General features: G+C 34.2%; 1 protein-coding gene across 2 annotated transcripts; it reads right to left on the bottom strand.

Moving 5' to 3' along the window:
- Positions 1 to 1,321: 1,321 nt before the first annotated feature.
- LOC113853883 (dnaJ homolog dnj-5-like) lies at positions 1,322 to 7,572 on the bottom strand. Of its 2 annotated transcripts, none has more exons than XM_027484569.1 (9): positions 6,260 to 7,572; positions 5,324 to 5,453; positions 4,544 to 5,034; positions 4,051 to 4,131; positions 3,796 to 3,900; positions 2,806 to 2,919; positions 2,616 to 2,699; positions 2,460 to 2,531; positions 1,322 to 1,698 (listed from the first exon to the last, which is right to left on the bottom strand). In XM_027484569.1, the coding sequence occupies exons 1-9, from the start codon at positions 6,578 to 6,580 to the stop codon at positions 1,426 to 1,428; spliced, it is 1,671 nt and encodes a 556-aa protein (XP_027340370.1). In that variant the 5' UTR covers positions 6,581 to 7,572; the 3' UTR covers positions 1,322 to 1,425. The 2 variants fall into 2 exon arrangements, with proteins under 2 accessions (XP_027340370.1, XP_027340371.1); XM_027484570.1 differs by having other exon boundaries at positions 6,351 to 6,453.
- Between the last annotated feature and the right edge of the window lie 7,598 nt (positions 7,573 to 15,170).

Consider the following 15,170-nt stretch of genomic DNA (forward strand, 5'->3'; position numbering starts at 1 on the left):
AATAATAAACATGTTCCACTCACCATAATTTTTAAAACTAATTAACAAAATTTTTCGTATATTATACAAGGATTTTTAAAGTTAAGAATATAAAAATAATATATAATATTTAAAAATAATCAATATCATATTTTATTAGTTAGAAATAAAATTAAAGAGATGAGAGTTTTAATGTTAAGGAAGGAATTATAAAAAAAATTAAATTGAGATTAACTAAAACTATAATAACCTTAACATCTTATCTCGTTAGTGTCACTGCGATATATTTAGTAATAGTTCTCCACGAGGCAAATCAAACAAATTGATTTCTCAAAATCATATATATATATATATATGGGTCCCAGGCCATGTGAGTTCTATAAATGACTATAGCATACTTGGATAAATACAAGATTGGTTAAGTCATTCACTTATTGTATAATGAATTAAATATTTTTGAAAAAATAATTTAAGAAAAAAATATTTGAATTTTTTTTGAAAAAATCATTTCTTAAAAATAATTGGTTTCCAAACATGTCTTTAATAGTAGTCTAAATAAAAATCAAGAAAAAAAATACTTCATATAAAAATACATTGTATTAATACTTTTCATATGAAAAATATCATATTACATAAGAAAATGACGACCATAATAATTCACCATTATATTTCAAAATTAGATCAATTGAATAATAGAATGTAAATTAAAACTTGAGAAGATAGCTGAACAAAAATATTTGATCTTAATTAAATGCTTCATCTCCATAGTAGTCCTCAACTTAGATGTTCAAATCCTAATTTTAAGAAATTTTATGATTAAAATTCATAAAATAAGTTATCACAAAAAGATCTTATTGAATAAATCCTTAATTAAATTGTATTTTCAAATGCATTCTAAAACTTAAAATATTGAATACATAGAAATGCCATCCAATAACACACAAAGGAATGTAAAAGGAAAGGGAGAGAAAAAAAGTTGTGGACAGAACATTTAACTCTAAAATGAATGCTGATAATCAAAGTCAGAAGCCAAATGAGAAAATTTTATTAGCCGTATGTACAAAGGACCAAAAGTAGAAGTCCTTGGTAATCCTCAAAAGGATACACTAAGCCACAGATCCATGTCAACCAGCTCATGCTCGGTGACCAGAAAAGCAATGAGGCAAACACTTAGAAACCAAGGGTTTTTTTGCACTTCTAACACCTTAAAACAAATATGGAATGTGGTTAAGTAACTTGCCAACCTTGGTTCTCATAATTTAATCCATGGCTTTCATCTATCTTTGATGACAATAAAGGCGCATTTTTTAGTGTTGGTAACCATTCCTTCTTGTTTTTTTTAATCTCAGCTGTGGATATCCATCACTTTTCGTCTACAAAATGTTTACTCCATCAATCCCTTGGGGACATGCAATGAACTATGAACTTTCCCTATAGACTTCAGCTTCAGCATGACGTTCTTCGCCATTGCTTCTTCCCTTTCTTTTGATGCAATTTGAATGGACTCCAACTCTTCCTGCGTTTGGAGGTCTCACAAAAGAGACCAGATGCTAGAGCCTGCTGAAGCCACAGGTCAAATGCCTCTTCATCTTCATCCATCATCATTTCAGCGTCCAAATCCCATGGATATCTACTCGAGTTGCAACGCTGGCTTTTCTCCAAGCCAACCATGTTTACTCGGAAGCTCGGTCGATGGGTGTTAGGCCTACAAGCCATTCCCTGCACAAAATGAAGTAAGCTGTCAGGCACATAAAGTAGAGTAAAAATTAATCCTTTTCGGTCAAGATTTCTTATCAACCCTCTTATTTTAAGTTTTAACCCTAGGAAAGTTCTCATCGCCTCAACTCCAACAAAGGGGCCGAACAAACATAACCACTGCCTTGTACTAAGAGACCAAAATAAGGGACCAACTAATCTTTATTGTAAAAATAAGCAAGAATTCCCAAGGGTCTATTTACTTTGAGGTAATCTCTTCTGTTTTTACTTCCTATTTTCACTTTTTAATAACAAAAATATCACACTGTTTTCATTTTGTTTTATGTTTTCAAAGATTTATATAAAAACAGTGAAAATAATAAATAATTGATTTACTGTTTTCTGTTCAAACCTTTGAAAATAGAAAACAAAGTAAAACGATGGTAGCATTTTTGTAATAAAAAGTGAAAGTGAAAATAGATAACATGTTCTCAAACTAAACAGGCTCCAGATTTCATTCTTAATCAGATGATTATGGATTCTGTAATTTTGTAACATCCACGCTCACCAATAACCAAAATGCTACGTCAATGCAATTCCAATCAATTGGAATTCATCAAAGAATTTAATAATTATCACTGCTCATTGTCATTCATAACAAATGAACCCAATATTTGCATGTTTCACCCTTTCTGATTGCCATGATGTTTTGATTTCTTTCTCTAGACTTGAAACTTCAGAATAAAGCACCAAATCAGGTAAATATGCATTATATGTACACTGACCTGACATATAGCCCATTCCGACACATCAAAAATTTTGCTCTCTGCACAAACAAAAGCACGTGGAATCTCCACCTACGGAAACAAGATTGAATTTAGAAACTAAATGCAAACAATATAAGATAAGTCATGAAAACTATTCGCTATGAACCATTCTACCTTTTGAGGCCTGTCAAAAACCAAAGAACCTTTATATTCAACCCATCCATCTCCATCCTTGGCTTGATGAAACTGACAGCAATCCTGCTTCCAGAGAATAAGTAAAATTCAGAAGATAACGTGAGCATGAAATAGAGAGAAAGAGGAGAAATGCATACAATAATCAGCAAGTAAAGGAAAGAAATCAGACCTGACACCATCTTGCTTTGGCCTTGCTCCTGTTAGTACATACCCAAATATGTGAATTCCCACACTTGGTGCACTGTATTCGTCTGGATTCTTCAGAACGATAATCAGCATTATCCTACAGAGAATACATTAAATGTATCATCACTACTTTTTAATAAAGATCATCAGTCAGCCAAGTATTCAGTAAACAAGTACACAGGCAATCAATTGCATTGATCTCATTCTGAAATCATGTTATTGTTTGATAGAGGTGATTTTGATAATCATAAAATTCCTCTTACCCCATTAGCACATATTTCATTTAAACATATTATGTATCCATTCTTTTCTATTCTATTTTACATCACCAAATCAGTTACAGGTCCTTTTGTAAGCAAACATTTGTATTTGAAAAATAGGAAGCAGACAGAAGAAATTATAATTTTCAACTTGAAACCAAAGATTGAGATTAACAAAAGCAACTGTCATACAACATTATGATTAACAGTAGGGTTAAAGATTAGAATTCTATTATTGATTTTGCTCCAAAAGGGAGTAAATGTGTCAAGGAGACTTTCATCAAATACAGATTCTAGCTGGCTAGTCAAAAGCCCAGGGGCCATGAGAGTAACATTTTAAAGATGATGGTCATAGAAGAAGCATGAACAGAGTAGACCAACACAACAACACATTAAAATTAAATGTGTCCCACTAGAATTATAAATGTTTTCACTTGGACACAACTTTTTCAAGTTTCTGTATAGCACTGTCATAGCACTGCTTTAAGGAACTGCTTAACTATCACACAGATTATTAAGGAACAATTTTTTTTGTATAAAAGTGATAAAGAATGAAGAGAATTTCACAGCATTTATAACCCATGTCCATAGAGTATAAAACTAGCAAAACATTCTTGGTTTCCAAAACTACAACTTACAAGATGTGTGGATTGAATATACACAGAACCCAAGAAGAATACGAAAGTCATTTACAAGAATACCATCAGATTTACCTGATGTGAACTACTATGGGATCTCTGGCAGACACTTTTAGCCATGGATTCTTCTTTTCTTAATTGCTCATCATAGTCTCGCTTCTTGACAGAGTCAGAAAGAACCTGGAAGTTTCACATAATTTGTTAACGGAAGAAATTGAAGTGTACAAAATTAATTATGTTTTACAAATTATGTATCAAATATGCATTAAAAGCTAGTTTATCAAGTATCAAATATAAGAGAGATTATGCAGCTTAAACTCAGAACATTACCTCATATGCACATTGAAGCTTCTTAAATGACTCACTTGCCAAAGAACTGCCCATATTTTTATCAGGATGCACGAGCATAGCCTACATCATTAAATTGAAAAAAAAAAAGGAATATTCCATATAAAACATCAGATCATCAGAATATAGGAGGGTATTTGTTTTCATTTTTGAATTATATGTTTTCATCAATAATTACAAAAAAGCCACATCATTTTGTTTCTGATATTCAAGATTTTCAGAAGTAATGGTTAAAGCAGCAAAATGAAGAGATGGTGGCAATTTCATAATTAGTAAATCAGATGAATGCAAACAGAATACAAACCAAACACTCTTTAAGTAGGCTAGTAAACACAATATAACTTAAGTCAAAATGTGATTCCTCATACATTGTAACACAATAATACTTAAAACACATACCAGCAGCTTAGACAAATATTTTGATTACATTGAAGCAAAATAAAATAGACAATGCAAAAGAAATCTAAACGACTACCTTTTTCCGGTATTCCTTTTTCAAAATTGCTACATCAATCTTTTTGTGGCGGGCAAAACCAAGGGCTTCATAATGATTCAGACTCTTCAATATCCTCTTCATTTCATCAGTTGAACTTGTTTGTTCTCTAACAACTTTGTTAACAGAAAGCTCTTTCTGGTTATCAACAACTGATGTTGTAACAGCAGGTTTACTGGAGGATTTACATGAATGCAAATTCTCAGATTCTTCAGTAGGGATAGGATATTCACACTCTTCAGAGAAGTCATTTTCAATAACTGTTTCTGATTGCTTCTGCTCTTCAGAATGTGAACTTTCGCTCACATTATCAAACCATTGGAGCAGAAAATTCAAAATATCATTCGAGAGGAATGCGAGGTTTATAGCAAGAAAAAAACCTAGCCATCCCACTCGTACTTGAACACAGTATAAAGCATATATAGTTCCAATTAATACCACCAAGCGTGCATGATTTAGGGAGAATAAATAACCTGCAGTTGTATAATTGACAAAAAAAATTTCAGGATTGAAAAAGGTAACATATTCAATTAGGCCAACAAGAATAGAGAGGTATCCCATTGCCCTTATAGAACATCAGCTGAACCCAGTGTGGAATCATAAACACAACTGAAAAATATCACCTTAGGTATGAACAAATTAATAACACTGTATATATTACAAAAGATATAGAACAATATGCAGCATGCCTCCTCTCCTCTTTTATTCACGTCATTATGAGAATAGATCTTATAACCCAAAAAACAAGAAAAAATATCATACCTCCTACTATGAGTAATGTTCCTGTTATCCAGAAGTTAGCATACATCCACAAAATTAGGATGGCAAAAAGCCCTACAATGAAAACCCCAGGGGTATAACCCAAGTATTGGATAGCAACTCCAGCAACACCCTGAAACATTCAATTGAACTGTGAGAAGCAATGTAAAATTTTCTCGGCAGATTTATGTTACTGAATTTCTGAAGCAAGCAAATACATAACTACTATAAATACAAGTCCGAATTTAAGATGATAAAGTACAGATCCATCCGTCACTAGTGAAGTGCAACTTTTCTCCTAGACTAAAATTTAAATTGCCAAATGGGCAACAGAACCTAGAAGCTGAATAATGTAATTCACAAACAGTGTTAAAAGCCAAGTTAATTTATGCATAAACAAATATATTTATACAATGAATTCAAATAATATTAGATGGAAACAATGAGTAAATGACTGATTATGATGTTTAGCTTCTAATGCCAGGAAAATGTATAATCCCCATTTATACCATAGTGCTCTTTCTGTCATTATTGAAGTTCACTTTGCAAAAGACAATACTAACTGTCAAATCCACATAGTTTGTTACTCTCCAGAGTCTCACTTTTATAAAAATTAACATCATTCTTTAAGGTTTGAAAGTTGAAACTTATTTATATAAAAAAATCTTATAGAGCATTCCAACACTTTTATAATGACAATTGAAACCCAGTTGCTCCATGTATCAATCTATATTTTAGAATGACTAATAAGGCAATTGTAAAGGCAACCACTAAATGTTAGGATAACTGCCACTATTCTAAAAGTGCTATTCAACTGAAGGAGGTAATAGCGATAACCCAAAGAACAGCTAAAAGTAAAAATAAATAAGTGGACAACACACAAACACAGATCAGAAACTGCAAAAATGAAGAGTTATACAAGTTGAAATGAAGACATACCATGCTAACAAGCACGTAAACCAAGCAATACATCGAAGTCAGACTAAGAAAGCAGCTCCACATTATAAGCAGGAGCATCACTGAACCAAACCTAATGAAGGACTGAAAGCCCCTCAGAGCAGAATCTTTCCAGAAACTCAATGACAACCTCAGCAAGCTCCCCAATCTGGAGCAACCCCTGCACACCATAGGCCAATGCCGTTCAACGAACACAGCAATCCTGTCTTTGCAACATGTCACCACAGTTCGACCTCGCCAGCAGGCGTCCTTCTGCGACAGAAGCCACTGCCAACCTTGCTTGAACAACCCTATGTCCTCCATCACCAAGGCCTCCTCAAATTCCCCCACAATCTTGGTGAAACCTCACTCCTATGACTAAAACTCAAACCTCATCATCCTAAACAAGTTGCTAATGCTATAGATACCCATCACCATCAATCCAATGTCCCTTATATCTAAACAACACTTCAGCTAAATCGTCAATGCTATCCATAAAAAAAACACCTTGATCTACCAAAAATTCACTCAATAAAAAAATCCTGCTACTCCAACTCCCTACATAAAACAACCAAATTCACGGGTTTCACAAGTCCAATGGCTCCTCAACCAAAAAGGGAAAGAAGAAAAACACAAAACCCCACTATTGATGGGATCAAAAGAGAGCATTGTGTGAGTCCATGAGAGCACTAAATACAATCACGTTCAAAAGGGCTAAATTGCTTCCAAAATAAGCTTCCCGAAAAGCAACCACTGTTCACAAAAGCCCCACAAAAACAAGAAAAAACACAAAGCAATAGTTGAACAAGAAGATAAAAACCCTCCCTTTTTGACAAACACAATGCAACTCCTTTCCCTTTTCCACGCCCCCACTGAAACTCTAGCACTACCAAGCTTGACCCTTTAACCAGTTCAAGACCTGGCACTGCAGAAGGGGGCAAAAACCCATCAAAGGAACGAACTTGAAGGTGACCCAGTAACCGTTGGAACCCTAAAACCAGAGGGGAAGTGCCATTTGGGATCAAGTTTGAAACTTTGAAGCACCGACAGAGAATGAACAAAAGGGTACGATAGTTGAAGGAGAATATTGGATTTAGCAGAAGGAGAAAGAAAACCTTGGCTTTTCTCTTTTTCGTTTTTATTTTTTCTTCTTCTCAGGGATTGCTTGTGAAAAAGAGAGAGTTTCAAAAAGTTTCGTAAAGGGTGGAAAGAGACGAGCGAGAGAGTTGATTGTTGCAGAGGATGAGAGAGAAAGAGAGAGAGAGAAATTACATCATTTTTTAAATATTTTTTATTTCGGAAATATTATTTTGTTTGCTTCATGGATTTGGGCTGGAGAGTTATGTAATAATAGGCAGTGGGGTCCATTGCTCCCCATTGAATTTTGCAATTCCGTGATGTTTTAAACTTAATTTAATTCTTAAAGAATATTCTTAAATCCTAATCTTGGCTTGGCTTTAGAAAGAAAAAGAAAATAAAGCTGATTCAAGTTCTAGGTTTGAATTTAAATAATTCATTACAATAATATTTCATTAAAACAATTTTAGGAGTTGAATTAATAATGTTTTAAAATGTAGCTAATTTGAACAATATTGATCTTATTAAAATTAGGCTAATACACATAGCATCATAAGTTATTCTTATTTTTTAAAATTTTAAAAAGAAGGATTTGGGTAAGCAACAAAGTAGTACAATTAATTGTAATGTACAAAAAAAAAGGTACTAAAATTTTGGTGATGAAAAATGTTTTACCATATGCGTCACATTTCTTAAAATGTTTGTGGTGCCATAGATTGACCATAGATAGGTGGAAATTACATGATTGTTACAGATTTTGTGAGGTTTTAGTCCAAAAAAAGTAAAAATGTTACAAATTGGTGACAGTGATGTTGAAGTCAAGGTATGAATCACCGGCATAACTTTAAATATAAGTTTTTAAAATATAATAAAAAGAAACATGTGTCATGTCCTGAAAGACCTACATGAGATATGGTTCTACCTTCATTAAATTCTTTTACAATATTTAATAATAATATGTTTTTATTAAAAGTACTTATTATATTCCTTATTTTGATTTTTTGTTGATATGAATATTACAAGTATTTATGATAATCTTTTAATTAAAAATAAAAGTGTTAATTTAAAATTTTAATAGACTAAAACAATAAAAAATTAAAGAGTTAAAAATAATTTTTTATCAAATATAAAAATTAAAAATAATTTAAAATTTAATAAAATTAGTGAATAAATTAGTCAATATATAATAAAAACAAAATATATAAGCTAATTAAATTAAATATATTTATTAAAACTAGTCATTAAACACTGATAAATGAAAGACAACATAAAAGATATATTTAATTGTTTGACCATAATTTAAAAATAATTTATTCTTATAATTAAATATAAGTTCTTATTCTTAAATAAAGCCATATCTTTTATATTTGAATATTTATTTTTATTTATAAGTTTTAAATTTTTTAAACATTAACTTAATTATACTTTGGTCTTCTAATTATTATATTAATTTAATTTTAGTCCTTTAATTTTAAGTGCACGATTTTAGTCTTATTTTTTTATTTAATAAAGTTATCTTTTTTCTTTATATTTGTACTTTTAGTCTCTCAACTTTTATTTTTATTTAATTTTAGTTTCCTATATTCTCAATTTAGCAAATTTGAAAAATGTTTCTTTTCATTTTAAAAAGAATTTTTTAAAAAAAAATATATACTTATTTTATATTTTGTTCTTTTTAAAAATGAAAAAAATATGTGTTTTTAGTCTTCTAACTATTGAATTTATTTTTTCACTCTTAGTTCCCTAATCGAACTCTACCATTGTCACCGTTGCACTTCTTTTTTCTTTATCTCTCCAACCTTTCTTGTCTACTCCCCTTCATTCTTTCACTCTTTTTCTTCACAACCAACTTTTCTCTCTTTGACATTGCCTCTACTCTCCTCTTCCTCCTTAAAGATGCAAACTTTGACTATAAATCTCAACTTTCTCTTTGTTTTGAACAATCTTGTTTTGAAGGAAGAAAAGAGTAATAATGGAATTCTCTTGTTTGGTATTATTAACATTTCTAATCACTAGATAAATATATCAAAGGAAGTTTTGAAAATAGCCACTTCATAAAAAGATAAAATAAGTGTACATCATGAAGGATCAAGAGAGGTAAGATTTGGAGAAGAAGACATGGTAAAGCTCCACTTAAAGAGAGAGGGTGAAAGAAAAATATCATTAGTCAATGGCAGAGTCAAGCTAAAAAGGAAGAAGAAGAAGAAGAATTTTGTTGGTTGAAAAAAGGATGAAATTTGCTAAACTAAAAAAATCTACAAAATAAAATAGTGTAATTAAAAAATAGAAAATAAAATTAAACAAATACAATAGTTGTGACCAAAATTCTAAGGAGGAAAAATACCATACAAATTTATTTTTTAACTTATGATGATAAAATAATTTTATCAATAATAAAAATATCAACTATGAAATGCAATGTTAACTTACTAAAACTATATATTTTCAAATAGATATCACTTTTTATATTTTAATTTTCTTTAAACAATCTGTAATCTTAAAAGTTAAGATAATAATTTTTAGTTTTATCTTAAATTTTAAATAATTTTTTTAGTAAAACTAAAATAATATAAATAAAATTGTATTATAATTTTGATAACGTTGTATCATGAAAAAAGAATGTGTTAAGAGTGAGAAATAATATCAGAGGTTGATGAACATAAGAAAGGTAAACTAGGAATTCAAATAACATAATAAAGATAAAAATAAGAAAATCGCTATGCATATATGTCCAAACCCTACATGAAATAGGGTTTCAAAAGTGTTGAGTTAGTGAAATAAATTTTTAAATACTATACTTTGTTTTAACTAAATTTTTAAGCCGATTCAATAACTTATAGTTTATCTTATTTAAATTGTTAAACTAGAAAAATATATCTATGAAAAAAGAATGTGTTAAGAGTGAGAAATAATATCAAATGTTGTTGAACATAAGAAAAGTAAACTAGGAATTCAAATAACATAATAAAGATAAAAATAAGAAAATCGCTACGCATATATGCCCAAACCCTACATGAAATAGGGTTTCAAAAGTGCTGAGTTAGTGAAATAAGCTTCTTTATTAAATCCTATACTTTGTTTCAACTAAATTTTTAAGCTAATTCAATAACTTACAATTTGTCTTATTTAAATTGTTAAACGAGAAAAATATATCAATTATGAAAAAAGAATGTGTTAAGAGTGAAAAATAACATCATAGGTTGATGAACATAAGAAAGATAAACTAGGAATTCAAATAACATAATAAAAATAAAAATAAGAAAATCGCTACGCATATATGTCCAAACTCTACATGAAATAGGGTTTCAAAAGTGCTAAGTTAGTGAAATAAGCTTCTTTATTAAATACTATACTTTGTTTTAACTAAATTTTTAAGTCGATTCAATAACTTACAATTTATCTTAATTAAATTGTTAAACGAGAAAAATATATCAATTAAATAGTGTTTTATTTTGAATAGTTTAACTTAATTTTTAAATTTAAAATTTGAGTCTAACCTATTTATTTGTCATTAGTATTCTTTTAAGCTATTTTTTTTAATATACTTCAATGTTTACTTTATAATGGGATTTTTTCGAATGAATAGAAAAACTTTACCCTTAAATAAGCTAAAAAGTCTTAAGCCTTCAAACAATCTAATTAACAATATACAATCTAAAAAAATAATATAATTAAAATTAAATAATAGAATTTTTAAACAATTTTTGTAGCTGAATGGACAAGACAAATTATTAGAGTTAAAAGACTTTGTCAATGGCCATTTTAATGAAATGGATAAGATAAATTACAGTCCCTGAATTCAAGTGATATTGTACTTAGTATCCTTCTATTTTTTTAAATCTTATATAGACTTCTATTAATTTATAAATCAAAGGAGATTTGTATTAATTAATAGTATATTATACAGTTATATAAATTAAGAATATCAACTCAAGGTCAGAAAAAAGCAAAAGAATGCCAAGTGTTCCTCCCTTAACTGTCTTCTAATCTCTGATCAGGCGTCCTGCTGCTGATTTGATGATAGGGAGAATACCTGCAAAAGGCACTCCGATGATAAAGTCAGGATTCGGTTCTGAGCAATAAATGTTATTTAATGATCTGAAGTCAACCACTCACCTGTATTTCTTATCTTCTTTTTATAGACGTTCTTTTGGGCTAATGGGCCTGAGTCAATTTTTATATTTGAGGCCCATAGTATTTTTGATTATCTTTAATTTGGATTATTTACCTTTTAATCCTGACTAGGGGTACCGGCCTAGTATGCCGAGTAGGTATTCGGTTTCTTTTTACTGATGGTGGAACCGAGTTGATTCCTTTCCCAGTACACTAGCCCTACAAGCCCGGCGAGTTGCGAAGCAAGGGCTTTAAAAAATGGAGATGGTAATATTAGAATAGGTATTCGGTTGGAGTGCTTTTTATTGTACTGAGGGGGTCATCGTGGGGGTGTCCGATCTCGATTGATGGTAACGTTTGATGTATTAATTTTTACACTGAGGAGTAGTCGGTTTAATAACAACACGGTATAGGCCGAGATTATAAATTTGCTAAGGAATATTCTAGAATGTTGGTTTTGAGGATTTGTCAGAGGGTATGTGAAGCGAAGGGGTGCTCCATCTCCTCCGTTGATCTGGAAGGGATCTGATGGTTTGAAACGAAAGGGCGTTTTTTCGTTTGCCCGACATCAGTCCCTTATAAATATGTGGTGGTCCCTCATCCCTTTCTTACTCTTTTGCTTTGTGCCGAACCCTGCATACCTTTGCTCCAAACCGACTAGTGTTCAGAGATCCTAGGCTTTTCTTCCCTACCGACTACTAGCAAGGTGCGTTTTATTTTTTCTTAACTTCTTTTCTATCATGGCTGATCGTATTGAGTGGGAGGATTCCTTGTCGGATGCCTCGGGGCCGGGTACCATTGAGGTTGATATTATAAATGGAACCGAGGGGAGTGACGAAGTTTCGTCTATTTCAAACCGGAGGGCTGAAGAGGCACAGGTCGGCGAAGGCAGTAGCGAAACTGAGACGTCATCGTCAAGTGATACTGACGCTCCTGAACCTCTTCCCAGCACTAGTCCTCCTCGGGAAAGGCAGGTGTTTCCTCCCTGCATGGTGCCTGGTTATGAGTGGGTACACGGTGAAGTGGCCGCCTACTTTTCTCGTTTCAAAAGAAATAAAAGTCTTCAATTTTTTGTAGATAATTGTGATATTTCTTTATGGGAGGCCTGTGACCCGTATCCTATACACCTTGACCCCTGTCAGGGGGACGAGGGCGAGAACCCAGATTTTGTTTTCCTGGGAGGTGTCGGAATGGCCGACACCTTCTTTATGTATGAGTACATGTTTAGGGAATTAGGTATCAGGCTCCCTTTTGACGATTTCCAAATGGGGGTTTTGAGGGTATTGAATGTAGCGCCAACACAACTACATCCGAACAGGTGGGCGGCAATTCAAGCCTTTAGAATACTTTGTAAATTCCATTATATAGAGCCTAGTATAGGTCTTTTTCTTCATTTTTTTTGTACGCGTCCATCTGACCTGGCGAGGTGGGTTTCTCTAATAAGGCAACCCGAGTTGCCCCTCTTTAAGCCATATGCGTCGTCTTTTAAGGGTTTCAAAACCGGTTTCTTCAAGGTAACCGTGGACCCTGTAGGTAAAAATTATTTTTTTGATAGCGAGGGCAATCCCCTATTCCCTTTTCACTGGACTCGGGTGTCGCGCCGATACGACACATACCCTGAGGATATGTTATCGGCTAGGGAGCTATCGGATTTGCAATTCTTGAAGTCCCTTCCCCGGGACATTCCTGCCCGACATGTAGTCCTCGTTCTCAAGTCTCCGCGTCCTCGGTGGGATATGGAGGGTATGTGTTATTTCGTTTCTGACTTGTATTTGGAATTGAGCTATATTGATTTGACTTGCTATTGTTAACATAGGTTTGATGGCTCAAAGAGGTGTGGATGTGCCGACCTTCCGGCGTACTTTGAAGCAAAGAATGCCCGAAGGGACGCCCGTTGAGGAGCACCGTCATCCTCAAATCGACCAACTTCCCGAGGTGCCGGAACCTCGCCCTCCTCCCCAAGATTTTGTTCCAGCCGAAGGCCCTTCCAAGAAACGTAAGGAAAAGGGCAAAGGCAAGGAGCCCGAAAGGGAGAGGAAGAGACGACACGCCCACTCGGGTGAGCCTAGCGGCGTTCAAGGGGCTCGGAGTCAGACCCGAGTGGTAGCTGCTGGGGAGGGAAGCAGTTCTCCCGTAGTTCCCTTGGACATGCTGGCCGAGGGGTTCTTGGTAAGCGGGACACATGCTGGTCGGCTTGCTGCTCCAAACCTGTTATCTGATGCAGGGAAGGAACTGGTCGGCGGTTTGGACTATGAGTCTCTGTGGCGCTACTACGCAGAACTTCATGTACGGTCCACCGTAATGCTCCGAAGGCTGGTTGTGGATCCTATTCTCGAAGTTAAGAAGTTGAAGGCCGCCTATTCGGTTTCTGAAGAGGCTTTGGCCGAGAGTAGAGAGATTCAAGCTAGCCTGGACGAGACCGTTCAATCCCTGCAGGGTCAGGTTAATCAATACAAAGAGCACTTTCAAATAATGGAGGACCGAGTACATGCGGCCGAGGAGGTGGCGAGGGTCCGGGGGGAGGAGATGGAGGCGTTAAAGGCAAAGTCCTGTCAAATGGAGGAGGCTTTACGGGCCAAATCTGCCGAGATGGAAGAAGCCCTGGCGCTGGAGAGGCAAAAGGCTGAAACCGAGATGAGAAACTTTGCCGAGAAGTGTTCTCAGCAAGTATCTTACGAGCATGAAGCTGGTTTTAACCACGCTATTCGCAAGTGTCATGGGTTCTGCCAAGTACCGGTAGACTTTCATTTTGACATTACAAAGGACTTTTTCGGCGGGAGGTTCATTCCTTACACCGAGGTTGAGGATGATGTAGAACCCGACGTCGAAGTGCCGAGACGTCTCCCTGAGGTTACTGCCAACCCTGAGGTGGCCGCTCCCGAGGCAGTAGAGAGAATAGAAAGTTAAATTACTCGCCCTTTGTATTCATGGGTCATTAGTGCCCACATTTTGTAACCAGTTTTTTGTTTGAAATAGAATTTTATCCTTTTTTCTCATGCTTTGTATTTTGTCACAACTTGTCCTAACAACATTTACGATATGCTTAATATTATCATCCTTAGCCAAATAACTTGCATACGATTTACACTTAATATACTCATCTTTAGCCGAGTAGGGGACGAGGAGATGATCTCGTTTTAAAAATTTAGCTTTAACCAAATGGTAACTAAGAACTCCTCGTAATTTGTTAATTTTGACCGAGCGAGAGAGTATTCGGGATTGAGATATTTTGACCTTTTAGTCGAGAGATGCTTGAAAGAAAAATAATTCACGCTTGACCGAGTGGGGGTACTCAGAAGTGAGATAATGTTTTATCTTTAACCGAGTGAGGGTATTCGGGAGGGAAACAACTCAACCTTGGCCAAGTGAAACTTGGGAGGGAAATATATTATTTCATCCTTGACCGAGTGAGGGTACTCGGCAGGGGAATATAATTGCTGCATCCTTGATCGAGTGAGGTACTCGGGAGGGAAACAATTCATCCTTGGCTAAGTGAAACTTGGGAGGGAAATATATTATTTCATCCTTGACCGAGTGAGGGTACTCGGCAGGGAATATAATTGCTGCATCCTTGACCGAGTGGGGTACTCGGGAGGGAAACAATTCAACCTTGGCCAAGTGAAACTTGGGAGGGAAATATATTATTTCATCCTTGACCGAGTGAGGGTACTCGGCAGGGGAATATAATTGCTGCATCCTTGACCGAGTGGGGTACTTGGGAGGG

The sequence above is a fragment of the Abrus precatorius genome, unplaced genomic scaffold, assembly GCF_003935025.1.
Source record: "Abrus precatorius isolate BTA unplaced genomic scaffold, Abrus_2018 Scaffold11, whole genome shotgun sequence".
NCBI classification, from domain to species: Eukaryota; Viridiplantae; Streptophyta; class Magnoliopsida; order Fabales; family Fabaceae; genus Abrus; species Abrus precatorius.

What these genes read in the sequence shown, in the direction of transcription:
- LOC113853883 (XM_027484569.1), bottom strand. Translation starts at nt 6,580, where the DNA reads ATGGAGGACATAGGGTTGTTCAAGCAAGGTTGGCAGTGGCTTCTGTCG. An exon ending in TTTACGTGCTTGTTAGCATG is followed by an intron (nt 5,454 to 6,259) that starts GTATGTCTTCAT and finishes TGAATGTTTCAG; the next exon opens with GGTGTTGCTGGAGTTGCTAT. An exon ending in CCAAAGCAAGATGGTGTCAG is followed by an intron (nt 2,700 to 2,805) that starts GTCTGATTTCTT and finishes CTCTGGAAGCAG; the next exon opens with GATTGCTGTCAGTTTCATCA.